Below are 14483 nucleotides of genomic sequence, written 5' to 3'. Positions count from 1 at the left end.
TCTTGGATTGTGTTCCTGCTTTTTGGCTTTGTAGAAGAAAGGCAGCATGGTGAAGCCTTGCAGAAAACTTGCTCGTAGCTCACTGCTGTGCATGCACTCTGCCCTTGTAGTGTTTCAAAGCTGCTCATGAGTCTCTGAGCTGTTTTAGGAGATGGCATGTTAGCTATTCAGTACATGCTCTCTTTGCTCATGGCTCTTTCCCTTCTTTTTAATTCTGTTTACATACTGCACCATATAGTTTTCCTCCTTTGTGCAGTCATAGCACACTGGTGAGAAACACTCAGCAGCGTGCTTCGGTAGAGCGTGCATATGTCGGCTTAGGCAGAGATCTGGTATAGGTGGATATAATTTCTGGTTTGCAAATGCAAATCTGTTACGTTATTCACCATCATAAAATATGCCAAAGATTTTAACTTTATTTCACCATTTGCTTATTCTCTACAAACAACTTGTTGCCAGAGTCTATGACTGCATGAATTCAGAATATGGTGTACAAAACAAGAATCTTTAGCTCATTTTCTCAGTGAGTGCTGGTCTTGAAAAGTACCCTGAAAGAATTGGCACAAGCTCTGTCGCCTAAAAGCTTTGAAAAGGAGCTGAAAAGACACTGCTCGCGTACTAACAGCGGAATGAGTAAATGCAATGGCTTCGTACTTTACATACATCTCTGCCCTCCGCAGCATTGAATGTTTCTTGATACGGCCTTTGCTTTACCAGCAGAGGAGGTGTGGAATGGTGATGTGCCATTGCTGTACATACAAAGGGAAAAGCATTTCCATTACTTTTACCTGTAGTAGACAGCAAAACTTATATTGCTGCCTTTCAGTTACAATTCCCTTAAGCACTGTGTGGAATTTTACCCTACTTTTTTACAAAGTGAATATTTGAGTATTCAGCTGCTTGGGAAGGGGAATTCCTTGTAAAGGGGTTTTGTAACCTTACCTGAGACTGTGGGTGGGTGATAGAAATTATGGACACTTAATACTGTGGGCATTAAATGCTCTTAGAATGTTTTGTTTTGATAGAATTTGTAAAATGTTATGAATTGGAACTTTACAAAAGAGCACATTATTCCTACTTTGATTGTTACAGTAGGGTAGATGCTAGCTCTAGGAAGCCTGAGGGTTTCTCCATTAAAGGAGAACATACCCGCCCTCGTTAGTCCTCCTGCAAAAGCAACAAAGACCAAAGGTACAGGGGTTGCTCAGAGGACCCAGCCCTTTCCCAGCCGTTCAGGGAGACGCAAGCCTCCTTCACTTCCCTGCTTTCTCATAGGGGCCCAGTTAAATGCTAGTTAAATGAGAATTAGTCCTTAAAATCAGCAGTATAAATCTCTGCCTGTACTCCCATGTATCTGCTAAAACCCAGACTCTGTGGATTTGTTTTGGTTTATTTTACTGTAAGCCCAAGTGTTAACTGAGGCCATCAGGTATAAACCATCTCTTGTTCCTGATACCAACACCTGGAGCCCCAGAAGGCCACAAGGCAATATGAAGTGCTGCTTTATTTTCATCCTTTCACATTCTTCTAAGATAAGAAAATATTACAGTTGCTGAAATAAATGAAACTGTAATGAACGTGCACTGTTTAAAATGTATCCCCAAGAAGAATGTAAATTCACTCAACCAATAGATTTAAAAATTTACCCTAGCTTTGAAACTCTCCTGTTGCAACATGTACATGGAAAAAGCCCAATTTAACATGCACATGAGCCCCAGACTGGGGGTGGGTGGGAGGGAAAGGAACTTTTAAAAAAGAAAGTTTTGGGTTGAGTGCCTTTGTGTCCTGAACAGGCACACATTCCTGCCAACGAACAGGGCAGGAAGGCAGAAGAGGAATTATGTGGCGTGGACGTTGGAAATAAATATTGTTGATTGTAGGCTTTTCATGGCTGCAAAAGGTGTAGTGCAGACTTTCCAAAGGCATTTCTTTCCGTGAATGTTCCTGTTTATTTCTCAGAGAAATAAACAGAGAAAATAGAAGATAGAGATTTAAAAGAAAACAAAAAAAAAAAAAAAGAACAACAAAGGAAAAAGAAAAAATTAGAAGTATGGACATAAGCTATTATTTACTGTTAGAAAATGTAAAATAATGAATGCAGGCTCAATATACATTTTGCCTCATAGGAGCAGTTTTACGTGATAGTATTTTATTTTTTTAGTTTGGGTGATTGGGTGGTTTAATGTCTTACTACATATCAGTTGATACGGTGATATTTTCTTATAATGATTTTCTTTCAAGCCACTGGCCTCTCTTGGGTGATGAAGTAGATGTTGTTGGAAGTCAGCCAGCAGTTCTTGCTGTCGGACGTTAGCACGCTGTGCAAAGTAACTTTGCACTAGTTGCCTTAATTTCTCTTGTTTCAGTTTCCCAGCCCATAGCAGAGAGTGGCAGCGGACTGGGCTGGCAGTGCTGCGGTGCTGGCTCTGTCCGTACCGCATCCCGCGGTGGAGCGGTGCCGCAGGAGTAGGGAGTATAATGAGCACTGTAATTGCAAGCTGAATGTAGAGAAGGTTGTAGTCCTGTTTACACTCAATTGGCATCTTGCCTAATGAGTTCGTGGGTTCTCTTGCTACTCTGACTTCTTAAAATAAATAGAAAACATAAATGAAAGCATAAATATCTGCTGCTGTCGTTATAACCAGTGTTTCTGCATTTGCATTTTGTTATCAGTTTCTGTTTTGCCATTGTAACATTTCATGATTTTTTAACGTTTTGTTTCCTTTTTTTTCTTCTTTAACATTTCCATTGCTTATTTCTTGTGCCAGTGTACTGTGTCACCTCACCTAAGAAGGACGATAGGTATAGGGAGCCACCGCCCACCCCTCCGGGATATATGGGGATTTCTTTAGCGGACATAAAGGAAGGATCGCCCCACCACCCACACCTAAAACCGCCAGACTATAGTGTGGCAGTGCAGAGGTCAAAGATGCTGCACAGTGACCTCTCTAGACTTTCATCAGCTTCTCTCGGTAGTGAACCGGTGGCCTGTATTGCATCGAGGATGCCCCAGTGGCATAGTCGGCAGCCGTCCAACCCCAAACTAGCAGATATGCCTGACGCAGATAGTGAAGAGGATGGTATGTGCAACACCTGACTCGGTAGACGTTAAGTGAACTGCTGTGTGAATCTGGTCTGTGCAGTGTTTACTTCACAACGATGTTCTGGGCTTTCTCTCGGTGATTCTTGGAGATTAAAACTTGATTAATCTCTAAATTGTACAATATGTTTGTACAGCTGTATATACATGCGCGTATATGTATGTATATATATGCATGTATATGCACATTTGAAAAAAAGAATGCCTTCCCTTTAGGTAAAGCATGTTGACACCAAACAGACTCTAAATTATGTATAAATAAATAAATATAAAGATATACATATGAGATCTCCCAAAGCACAACTGAGACGCTTAAGAGCATGTAGGAACTATTTATTTTTTTTTCTTTAAAATCTGTCCCCTCTCAGTGGTAATGTTGAGTTTAAGGGACACTGTCAGGCTGTAAGTTACACACAGAAAATCTCCAGCCTTTCTGGGCTGAGTAACTGATGTCCCACCGTTTCAGGGTGGCGTCAGGATGGTGACCTAAACTGACCCTTGTGAATTGGGATTTGCTGGGGTGTTGTTCAGCTCTTAACTCCTTTCACATCTGTATTCTCACATGCTAGCATTAATCTCCAGAAATCTCTGTTGAGGACTACAGCAGCTTGAGTTTTAAAATGTTGAAAAAAAATAACAGTGAATGTTTGTTCTTCTGAAAAGTACACTTGCTAAAACCTGCATTTTCAGCCCAGCTTGGCCTGACAGTGTCTCTTCCAGTTGAATTTTTCATGATTTTGTTTGAAGCAACAGCCGGTGCTGCCCAGCACAGCATGTATCGGGTGACCAAAAAGCAAGAGATTTTTCTGAAAAAGACTGCTCTTATATTGTGTCAAAACTAAGTTACGGGAATTTCTATTTAATTGTTTATCTGCTGATTTGCTTTTAAAACCTATGCACTGATGTGATCTCTCTGTACTCTTTACTAGTGAACTCTTTTTTTTTTGGTGGTTTTTTTTTGTTTTGTTTTGTTAGAATATTGTGGTTGTTTCCTTCAATTACAGTCTGGTTTAAAATGAGCCTGGATTTAGACTGAAACAATTTCTGATGCAAAATGATCCTATCTTGGCCCTGTAAAATATGTAAACAGTATTTAACATATATATTAGTATTGCAATTCAAACTTACAGTAAAACATAAAGTTGCCCAGCATTAATTCGGTCATGATATTAAATGTTTTTAAAGTAAAAATAAGGAAGTCATTGCTTCAAACATTTTAATCTAAATTTTTCTGAACGAAATTTAACCATACACTTTTAGATACACCCTTTTTACTGTTTTTAAAGTGCTTGGTTAATTTTATTTGGGATACAATGCTCACTGCATGATGGGAAGTAATTTATTGGGTTTTTCTCCCAAATCTGTAGCTTTGGGCTTATTGGGAGCTGCATGCTAATAATTTTTGGAGGATCTGGGATTTTCTGTTGTGAAATACAGTTTTATTGTATGACTACAATACCTCAGACTACTTGAGGATTTGATAAGTGGCGATACTGAATATATAGTGGTCAATGATGAAGAGATCACGATGAACTAGTGAGGTCTTCACTGCAATCAGGTAGCTGGGTACTTGTACCCTCTGCATCCAAGGTGGGGGACCAACGGAATAATCTCCTTTCTTTTTTTCCTTCTTGTTTTGCAGAAGATGAACAAGTATCAGCAGTCTAACCATTGGGCTATTTATGTAAACCACTTCACAACATGAGGAATGTGGGGAGATGGACCGCATGATTCTGTTAGCGAACGCTAACAACTTGCTGCTAGTAACCTCAGATGTTGCGTTTGCCTCTCACAGACGAGATGGAACGGGTTGGATCACGTCTCTCTACCTTATTTCAGTCTGTCACCGCCTAAGAAAGCTATTTCTGCCTGTGAAATAGAAAACTGTTTTCAAGAGCGTACTGACTACCTGGGTACCAACATCGGTATCAGGAGATGGACCAGGCTTTGTGCGTTTGGGAGGACCAGTTGTTACCACCACTTGGAACTCGGAAGCATTCTTCTGTACGATACCATTGAATCCTCTGGTAGTTTTCAGTCATCATTATTTTCTACGTGACCATTATAAGTCTAAGAGTGTTATTTTATGAACTGTAAAAAAAATATATATATCGGAATGTCAGCAAATGCGAAGGACTTTGCTGAAGTATGTGAAAATAATTTATTAATTTAATTTTTTTTTAATGGGAATTTCCTTTATTTGTGTTGGGAGTGCTCTGGTTGGCTAATATGAATGTTTGGTCAATGTGATGGTAAATTAGCTACCCGTAGACTGTTGTGCTCTCAAAAGAAACACAGAAAACTAGAAACAGGACATTATCAGATGCAGAAATAGATGGATTTTAGAGTTGTTTTAGATTAAATATAAATAGAGCACAAAGCCCTGTGGAGCGGTGTGTGCCGGGCAGGCAGCCCTGCCGTCTGCCGCTCCCCTCCTGCGCGGACACAGCAAAAACCCTCTGCCCTTGAAGTATTTTTTGGAAAATTTTTAGCTGCCAGCCAACTAAGGCAACAGTTGGTGTTCTCCTCCTCTGTGTAAGGAGTCGTCTGAGATGTGGAAGCCATAGCTCACCGGGAGCTGTGAGGGGAGTTTGAAGCTTTCCCAAAGGAGCTTTGCTTTACCCAGGTTTTGCCCTGCAGAGTTCAGCATGCAAAGTGTTTTGCTAGAAACCAAAACTAAATCGTGTGTTGTGGGTTTTAAGATCGTCCCACGCGTTCTGGCCTTGTACCAGAGTTGCACAGGATTTAGGTGCAAAGGGTATAAAAAAAAAATAAAAATCACAGTGACATTTGTGAAACTGAATATTGAATTACATAATGCTTCTGTAAGAGTATAATGCATTTTATGATGGGTTAAAAACCCCTGTTGTGTTCATCTGGAAAATAAAAGATGATGTCAAAATATTTTGCTTTAAATCCTAGGTAAAAATCCTGGTGGTGTTGATGTCGATGTCAGCTTTGACTTAGAGCCAGCCAGTATTAACACGTGATCCTCTTATTTGACCACAGTCAAACTAATTGCTTGTTTAATTTTGCTTAGCCAGCCAGAGCGCAGAGGGGTAAAACTGGAAATACCTGCAGTTTCTTTCATTCTTTCTTCTAGCACATGATGCCCCATTCTAGTGTTAAAATTGGACATGAATGTGTGAATATGTATTTAAACATTTAATTGTAAATCTTTGTTGTGATGTTTACAGCCTAAGCTAGAAAGATGTTTGTCATTTTTACAGTGCCTCAAAAATTATTTCTATATCCATAGTTGTGAAGAGCTTTAAGGTTTTTGTTTTTTCCTGTATGTGTGCAGGGGGTGCAAGGTGAATGCAACATTTTCTGAAAATGACACAAGTACCAAAAACAACCTAAAGCCTTTGATGTGCTTTCCCCATAGCAGCTTGGGACTGATGCAGCCGGGTGCATGTGTATGACCCAGCCCGCGTCCGCATCTGTGGCGGTGCCAGGTCCGGCGTGCCCTGGGCTGGAAAGGACCCAGGGCGGCTGGAATTTGGGACACAGAAATGAACAGCGATGCTGAGGAAGGGATGCCTAGTTCATAACTGATGGCTTGGCTGTATGAATTCTTGGCACAAGTATCTGAGGAGCAAATGGTTGAAGAAAGGAATTAAAAACCAGTTGAAGGTATATCGTAATAAATGCATTTTGCTTTTTTTGAGGCCTTAATGAATATAATGAACCTGCACAGGCCTTAATGATTAAAGATTAACGTGTCGAAGTAATGCAGGGCAGAGTGATTATTCTCAACACATGTAATGTTGATAATATAACCGTTAAATTGGTATTTTGGGGGGATGCAGATCTGAGACCTAGCAATCCCACTGACAACTGTAGTTTCTTGTGGTGTGTTCCATGTGGTGTGTGCAACAGGCGTTGTGTTTCATCAGAAAATCATCTGCGTTGTGCCGGGTAAATGAAATCATACGGTTCCCGTGACCTCGGGTGTCGAGCTGTAGTTTATTTCAGCCTGTTGAACAAAAGTATGAGGGGTTGTTGCTAAAGTGATTCCTTTTTGCCCCAAACCCGGTAGTGCTGTCTCCAAGGACACGGTGAAGCTCCTCTGGGGATGGGGGTTGGGGTCTTCTCTGGCAGCCAGAAAGAGCAGTTGAATAAATCACCCACTGAAAGGTGGTGTTTGCACATCAACAGCATCCGTCTGTTCTGCAGGGCTTTTCAGGGCACTGAAAAGTTTTTAAAATGAGTGACAGTCTTGCTAATCGTATTTTCCTAATAGCCAATACAGCCGGTGTAAATAAATCATGCATAAACTACGGACAGATGAGCTCCTACTTCTGCTTCTCCTGCCTCGCACAGTGTGGCTTGCCTCCGCTGGTCCTTGCTGGGATTTTTGTTTGTTTGTTTTTAAATCAACCGATCACATTGATCGGGGCCGATAGCCAAGTGTAATGTGTCTGGTATGGATTTGAAGAGACGTTATCCCTTTTTTCAGTAATTCAAATGCAAGTAAGATGGTGGGTAGTACCTGTTGTACACTGCTTTATTGAAGTGTTCTGGATCACAGATTCCTGACTTGGTGCCTCTGCCAGGTTCCTCTAACTTGGGCTCCGATTGCAATGAACAGTTACGATGCCTCGTGTCACGTTCTTCCACTGCCGTACCTTGCTTGCTCGCTTTCTGTTTGTTGGCTTGTGACTCGTGGGTGAAAGATGTTTCAGCTGTTCGTGACTGAACCATACAGTATTTGTTTTGCTTCAGAAATCTTAAACTTCCAAGTAATTCCTGAAAAAGCAGTGTGATTTTGTAAAACTTCATTGGCCTCTCCAGTTGCAGAAAGGGGAAAATGAGATCACCGAGCCTCTGAGCACTGGTGTCACCTCCCAGATACACAGAATGACAGAAGGCCGTGTCTGCTGGCGTTGGCAGCACAGGGTGTTGCAATGCGGGCATGCAGGAGAGGGGGGATATTTGCGAATAACGGGTATCGTGTTGCTTTCCTGACTTGTTCGTTTTGCCTTTACTCACGTGATGGGGCTTCGGAGGTGAGTGATGCTTCACCGGGAGATGCTCGGAGCCCACTGCCGGGGTGGGGGGCACAGCGCGCTGCAGGGCACCCCACCGGCACCCACAGGGCGGGGGGGCTGTTCCCCCAGGGGCTGAACCTGTCAGCGATGCTGCTTGCAGGAGCCTGCGTGGCATCAGCGGTGGGGCAGAACCTCTCATCATCTCCTGAGGCACTGCATCGCAGGCAACGGTGGAAATACAAACCTGCCATTTAAGTTTTTGTAAAACATTACAGTTTCTTTAAAGGATAAACTTGCCGCTACCGTTGCAAGAACAGAAGAAAAAAGGGATACTCTCTTTAGAAAAGCTTTACACATTATATTTTAGAATGCTTGTATAGAGGGTAATCTACCTTGAATTCCCAACCCAGCTTTTGCTTATGTTGTGCTTTTTATTGTTTTATCTTTATTTTTGATATACCTGGAATGCAGTTTAGCTTGGTATTAATTAAATTCTAAATATGTGAGCATATTGGCAAAACTGCACAGATGTAATGATATTCCAATAGCAATTGTACTGCACAAGTCAGTGATTGTAAAGTATTCTGTAACAAGCAATGTTTGTCTCCTATTTTTTGATACCTCTTACACTTATGTCTTTTAGAAAGACAGTGCCTCTGTATGCTTTTTGTATTTTTACTGAGTGATTGTAAATATTTGTTATATTTTTGGTTAAGAGAATGTTTAAAAGTACTGTTTATTATCCAATCTATTAATATGTTGGAATCAATAAACAATCTACATATATTAATTGTTTTCAGCAGATCTTTTCTGGCAGCCGGCGGAGGATGGGAGCCAGGTTGGTGCAGAGCTGGGGAGAGTGTGGTGGGAGCATCGCTTGTCCTGGGCTCAGCGAGGAGCAGCTGCCGAGGGATTTTTCTGTCCTCGCAGTGAGCGGTGACCCCTCGGGTTTGGGCTTGGTCTCCCCATCTTGGCTTGCACCGTGTGGGGAGCAGCTGGGTGCACACGTGTGCCTGCACCCTGGCTCGTGCCAGAGCCCCCAGCCGCGCAGGGGGAGGTGGTGGGTACGGCAGCACCGTGCCCCTGGCTCCCCGTCCGAAACCAGCGTCAGAGCAGGGGCTGCCGGGGTCCAGCCGAGTGTGGTGACTGTCCCTTTGCTGTGCAGCGGCTGGGACACTGGGGACACTGGGGTGGTGGGGGGCAGACAGCCTGCTGGTCACAGCAGCCTCCCCCTAGGTCAGGGGACCAGAGTCTGGGCACCAGGAGGGGAGCAAGGAAGGGGTCACAGCTGCGGCGTGCCCCCACTGCTCGCACAGGCAGCACCCCCTTGCTCGGTGCTTCGTACCTGTCCTCTGTGGTCCCTCACCATCCTCCCTGCCCAACCCACGCCCCCAGAGCAGCTTGTCCACCTTGTCCTGCAGTCTCCCTGCCTGCTGGGCGCTCTGCAGGCAGCCGCTGACCTTCCCTCCTTCCCTTCCATGTCCCCCATTCCCATGCCTGTCCCCTCCGGTTTGCAGCTCCATCCTTCCCAGCACAGTGCTGGAGCCCTCACTGTGATGTGGCATGGAGTCATCCGGGGGACACGGAGGGCCTGAAGGACCTGCAGGGAGGTCCCTCGCCAGGACAGGGACTGGGATCTTACCCCCTTTCCCCCGGTGCCGTGGTCCCCATTGAACCAGGGGCTGTGTACGTGCCGTGCGGGCTCTTGCACCCTGCACAGCACAAACAACAATGTGTGCAGGCAGGGAGGGTGGAACCACGCAGCTGCAAATACTTTTTTGAAAAAAAATTATTTTTTTCTCCTCATTTTTGCAAGCTGGCCCATGACCCCCAGCATGGTGCTGCAGGTGGGACGGGCAAGGGGAGCGGGAGCTGCGGCAGGACCCCCTGCCCTGCCGGCAGAGCCAGCATGGAACTTCATTTTTTGTTCCATCTGTTTACTGATTGTCCAAGAGGTAAGCTACATGCTACATGGGAACCTTATGGGTAAATAATTTTTTTTTTTTTAAATTTTTATTTTAGGAGCATGGCCCTCCTGTAGGTGGGGCTGGCTGGCCAGCAAAGCCCGCAGGTGGCGTTTCCCCGTTCCCTGCCTGCTGCACGGGGCCGGAGCAGCGCAGGGCTGAGCTTCATCTCCTCCTCCATCCCATTCTCCCTGTGGGGCTTTTCGGTCTTCTTCTCGGGGATCTTTCATTTCAGGCAGTTTCTGGGAGACTATGTAATTTTTTTCCCCAAACTTCTGAAAATCACCATCCTTCTTAAAACGGGAGGAGCCGAGGAGCTGCCACAAGGGGGCAGCATTGCCCGCCGTTTGAGCGGCGCCGCTGCGAACCCCGCGGTGCGGGTTGGTCCCTGCGCTCAGCCAGCACCCAGCGCCCTCGGGGTGACAGCGGCGACACTCGGGTTTTGCCCCTCCTGGGCTGCCCTGGGTCCCCCACGGCGGCGGGGGGATAGCAGGGCTCCCGGGGGGACACGGGGTCTCAGCAGCTCACGGTGCATTTAGGACTTTGCCAGGCTGTCCGGTACGTACGGCACGTTTCCTCCTCGCCAGTCAGGGTGATCCCTTCTCATCCATCCCTTCTCATCCATAATATTTTTATCCCACCTCCTGGGAGCTGTACCCTTCTCTCCCCTGGTCTCCACCTGCGCCCTGCGGGGCTGTGCAGCCGGGGGTCGGTGCTGCCAGGGCCGCGGGCAGCACCCAGGGCTCCTTGGAGAGCAAAGTGCCTTTACGGCCGTACCGCAGCGAGCAATTTGGTGTCTAAAATCAAATTAAAAGAAGCAGTTCCATTAGCGAGCATTCCTGCTCAATAAGTTATTTTGATTTTGGGCTTTTCTTTTCTCACTTTCATTTTTTTGTTTTTTTTCTTCCCTCTCCCTTCAGTGGCGTTAAAAGCTGTTTGGCACAGCCCAGTGTGTTGCTCTTTGTTTACTCAAAATGACTTCAAGTGGGTGGGAGCGGGCAGCTCACCCCTGCTGCAGTTCCAGCTTTGCCCGTGTCCAATCCTGCCTGCACCCCCACGCCCCGGCGGCGAGGATTTCTCAAACCCAGGCTGTGGGCAAATGGACCATGGCAAAAAATCAGTCCAAAAATCACCGTAGCGTGTGCTGGGCCCGGCCCCAGTGATGGGTGACCACCTGGCTCCTGCCCCTGCTGCGGGGGGAACCCCACGCCATAGGTGACGTGCTGCCTCTCTCCTCATCCTCACCTTTCTTTTCCAAGCCTTTGGATTAGACCTGTGGCTGGCGGAGCAGCGGGTAGCTTCTTGCATTAATGAAGCTTCATATTCAATGTGCTGGAAGTCTCTGGGTCTCCCGGAGCAGCAGTCAGTGCATCAAATAGCTGCCGACCTAAACTTGCGTTTATTCACTGAGGGCATTCAACCAATGTATTTTCTAATTTTCTGCTGGAGAGCAAGTATCAATCAAATTTTTATGGGGAAGAACTAGTAACTGCTTGTTAGACTGCAGTAATGCCATGTATTATGTGCTTTAAAAGTCAAGAATTGTCCCTCCAAAGTAAATATGAAGAGGGAGATTGATCCCCTCTCCCACCACCAACTGCTCCTTCAGCAGGTAGCGCCGGGTTGGAAACCACTTTCCATCTGCTTAAATACAGAAGTGGGGACAGGGGCTGGTGGCAGCTGGGGAAGAGGGGCTGATGGCAGCCCAGGATGTCCTCGGGGCGGTGGTGGCATGCCAGCGGGGCTCTGCAGGCAGGGTCAGTCAGATGCTTTCAGCAATTCGGCATTTATTAAGAGAGTAAAATGGGCTGGAGAAGCTGTGTCTGAACACCAGGAGTGCTGAAACCTGTCCCTGCACTGCTCTTTCCCCTGTGTTGAGTTCCTGCACTTTTGGGGCCGGAGAAAAAACAGTTCTCATCATCCAACCCTGATTCAGGAGGAGCACTTAGAGCCCATGGTATTTTCACTGTGTGCTTTAAGGCTGTGGCATCAGCTCTTGTGGTTTGTCCCAGAATCTGCAGTATTTTTAGCTTTCCTGAAGATCCAGGTCCTGGAGGCATGTGATGACATGAACTGATGACATTTTTTGGGGTATGTAAGGTAGCTCTTGTTGCTACCAAGAAAACCTTGAACATGCAAACTATAACGAGTATTCTTTAAAAAAAAGAGGGGTGGGGGTGGGGAGGGAATGAAGACCCATATTTATTTAACCTCCCCCCAGCTCTTGTCATTGCCAGGCTGCTGGTTGCACTTGAGACCTTTCCCCAGGCTGCTGCCCTGAAAAATTTTCTTTTTTCTGGGTGAGCCCACACTCCTGGAAACACAGGAAGAACCAAGTTGTTTCTATGAGATGAATGTTAAATGGGCTCTGCAAACATTTTTGTTCATTCTTCTGTATTCATCAGAGGAGGAGAGTAATTACCAGTGTGACAATGCTGCAAGTCAAACTTGGCTTGGGAGAGATGAAGAAAAATGGTAATAACTGAATTTCAAATGTAGATCTAGTTGCATTTAACACTTATGAGCAGCAATAAAGATGAAGGTTGTAATTGTATCTGCAATTTCAAACCTCACAACATAATTTGATATACTCAAACATCTGTTTTAGGATCATAGCTCAGAGTGTCAGATAATTGGCTTTTTTTTAGACCTATCAGTTAGGCACCATCAAGTTTATTATAAATTCAAACTCGTGTATTAGTAAACATGACTTGTGTTGGGCAACGCCACAGTGCAGCAGTCCTGCAGACGGCAAGTGCGTGTGGAGCAGCAGCTGCCCACTTGGCCTTTCAGCGGGATGATACGTGGCAAAACTCAGAGCTCCTGGATGGAGAGCAGGACCGGCAGTGCTGACCCCCCTGGGAAGGTGCTGGTGTTTCACCTATCCTCTGGGAATTACAGCTAATGAGTGTCAGGGAAGCCTGCTGCAAACCCAGGAAAAGCACTTCTGGGATATCGGAGGTTGATGGAGAGCTTCGTGACCTGCTTGCACTGCACACCTTGTCTCCACCTCGTACATTCCCCAAAACATGACACATCAGCACTAAGGCATGGCTGCAATGCAATGCCTTCTTTGCTTTCTTTCATTTTATTCTCTGTACTGGTAGTAAAGCTGGTGGAAGGAAGGTCTCATGCTGGGCGCCTGCTCGGAGGACCAGAGGGGTGGTGCAGGGAGGTTCCAGCAGGACCTGGTGCCTGCTGGTGCCTTCACCTTCACCCTGAGCCAAGCCTGGCATGTGCTTTTCAGGCATCCACCCCAGTGCTGGCTCTCCAGGCTGCTCCTGCCAGTGATGGAGGTCTTGGGGAGCAGCAGCACCCTGTGATTAGATGTCCCTGGCACCCAGTGGGTGCTGTGCAGGTTGGTTTGTTTTTTTCTGTTTTCAAGCTGTCGTGTGAGACGCCCCTGCAGCGCTGCGTCCAGCTCGGGGGCTCCAGCATAGGCAGGACACGGACCTGCTGGAGTGAGTCTAGAGGAGGCCACGGAGATGGTCAGAGGCTGGAGCCCCTCTCCGATGGGGACAGGCTGAGACACTTGGGGTGGTTCAGCTGGAGAGGAGGAGGCTCTGGGGAGACCTTACAGCAGCTTCCAGTGCCTAAAGGGGCCACCCACGATGCTGGAGAGTGAGTTATTACAAGGGCATGTGGTGACAGGACAAGGGGGATGGCTGTAAGCTGGACAAGGGAAGATTTAGATGTGATATTAGGAGGAAACCCTTCCCCACGGGGGCGGCGAGGCGCTGGCACGGGCTGCCCCGAGCAGCTGTGGGTGCCCCATCCCTGGCAGTGCTCAAGGCCAGGCTGGACGGGGCTGGGGGCAACCTGGGCAGGTGGCCGGTGTCCCTGCCCGTGGCAGGGGGATGGGACTGGGTGGTCTTTCAGGGTCCCTTCCAACCCAAACTGTTCTGTGGTTCTGTGGTGGGATGCTGAGGGCTCGTGTTGCTGGGGCAGCACTGTGCGGGCAGCTGTGCCCGGGCAGGCTCTCATGCAGGGGCTTTTCACCGTGGTCCTGTCGCTTGTCCTGTGGGGCTGGGACATCACACCCTGCCTCTGAGCTCTGCCCAGCCAGCGTCAGCGCACCGGTGCCGTGACTCGGTGTCTGTCACTGCGTGGCTGTGGCGCCTGGGACATGCACCTCAGCCATTCGCCTTTGCAGTCACAGAGGGGAGTAATTACATTTAATAGAAGTCACCCTTGATTTTACAGCAGTAGTAATTAAATGTAATTGGAGATGTGACTTCTAAACAAGGCCGTATGCTTCTTCCAACGATATGTTTTACATTGGGAAGAGCAAACAGACACCCAAGGGTGCGCAGGAGTGGCGCGGGGATGCAGCGGGTGCCTCCCCCGGGTCCGTCAGAGGGAAGCACGCCGCTGCCCCAGCTTAACTGAGCGATGCTGCAGCTAGCAGTGGGTGGGAGAAGCCTG

The 14483-nt window shown here is 46.7% G+C and overlaps 1 protein-coding gene across 6 annotated transcripts in view; it reads left to right on the top strand.

The window, feature by feature from the left end:
- Positions 1–8884, top strand: part of RAPGEF6 (Rap guanine nucleotide exchange factor 6) — a 132935-nt gene extending 124051 nt beyond the window's left edge. For 4 of the 6 annotated variants that reach the window (XM_013303514.3, XM_027794386.2, XM_027794387.2 and 1 more), the window contains 2 exons: positions 2769–3080; positions 4743–8884. In XM_013303514.3, the coding sequence (XP_013158968.1) occupies positions 2769–3080; positions 4743–4768 (338 nt within the window). In that variant the 3' untranslated portion in view covers positions 4769–8884. The remainder of the gene's footprint in view (positions 1–2768; positions 3081–4742) is intronic. The other 2 variants (XM_027794390.2, XM_027794389.2) reach the window with 1 other exon arrangement.
- Positions 8885–14483: the final 5599 nt, after the last annotated feature.

This window comes from Falco peregrinus, chromosome 8 (genome assembly GCF_023634155.1).
Source record: "Falco peregrinus isolate bFalPer1 chromosome 8, bFalPer1.pri, whole genome shotgun sequence".
Taxonomy (NCBI): domain Eukaryota; kingdom Metazoa; phylum Chordata; class Aves; order Falconiformes; family Falconidae; genus Falco; species Falco peregrinus.
The sequence above is the reverse complement of the archived record's forward strand: the minus strand, read 5'-3'. Positions and strand labels throughout refer to the sequence as shown.